General features: G+C 43.2%; 1 protein-coding gene across 1 annotated transcript in view; it reads left to right on the forward strand.

The window, feature by feature from the left end:
* Window positions 1-273, forward strand: part of LOC119585328 (oplophorus-luciferin 2-monooxygenase non-catalytic subunit-like) — a gene marked incomplete in the record, with an annotated part of 7977 nt that overhangs the window by 3176 nt on the left and 4528 nt on the right. The window contains 1 exon segment of the mRNA XM_037934001.1: window positions 99-244. Within this exon segment, the coding sequence (XP_037789929.1) occupies window positions 99-244 (146 nt within the window).

Raw genomic sequence — 273 nt, forward strand, 5'->3', positions numbered from 1 at the left:
TTTTTACACATCTTTTTATTAATTACACCCAGAAGCCAAACACCACCACCGTCTTGATTTTCTATCCACCTCCCTTTCCCATCTCCACAGGCAACAGCTTAACATGTGGATGCGACCTGTGCTGGCTGATGGATGACTCCACGTTACTCAGCCATACTTCAGGCGGCAAGTGCAGCTCTGGAGAATATCTTGAAGACATCAACACGGACTACTGTAATTTCTTCTGCTTTAGGAATTCTGAATCGTTAGTTTGAGGAATGAAATGAAGTGAAA

Source organism: Penaeus monodon, chromosome 19 (assembly GCF_015228065.2).
Source record: "Penaeus monodon isolate SGIC_2016 chromosome 19, NSTDA_Pmon_1, whole genome shotgun sequence".
NCBI classification, from domain to species: domain Eukaryota; kingdom Metazoa; phylum Arthropoda; class Malacostraca; order Decapoda; family Penaeidae; genus Penaeus; species Penaeus monodon.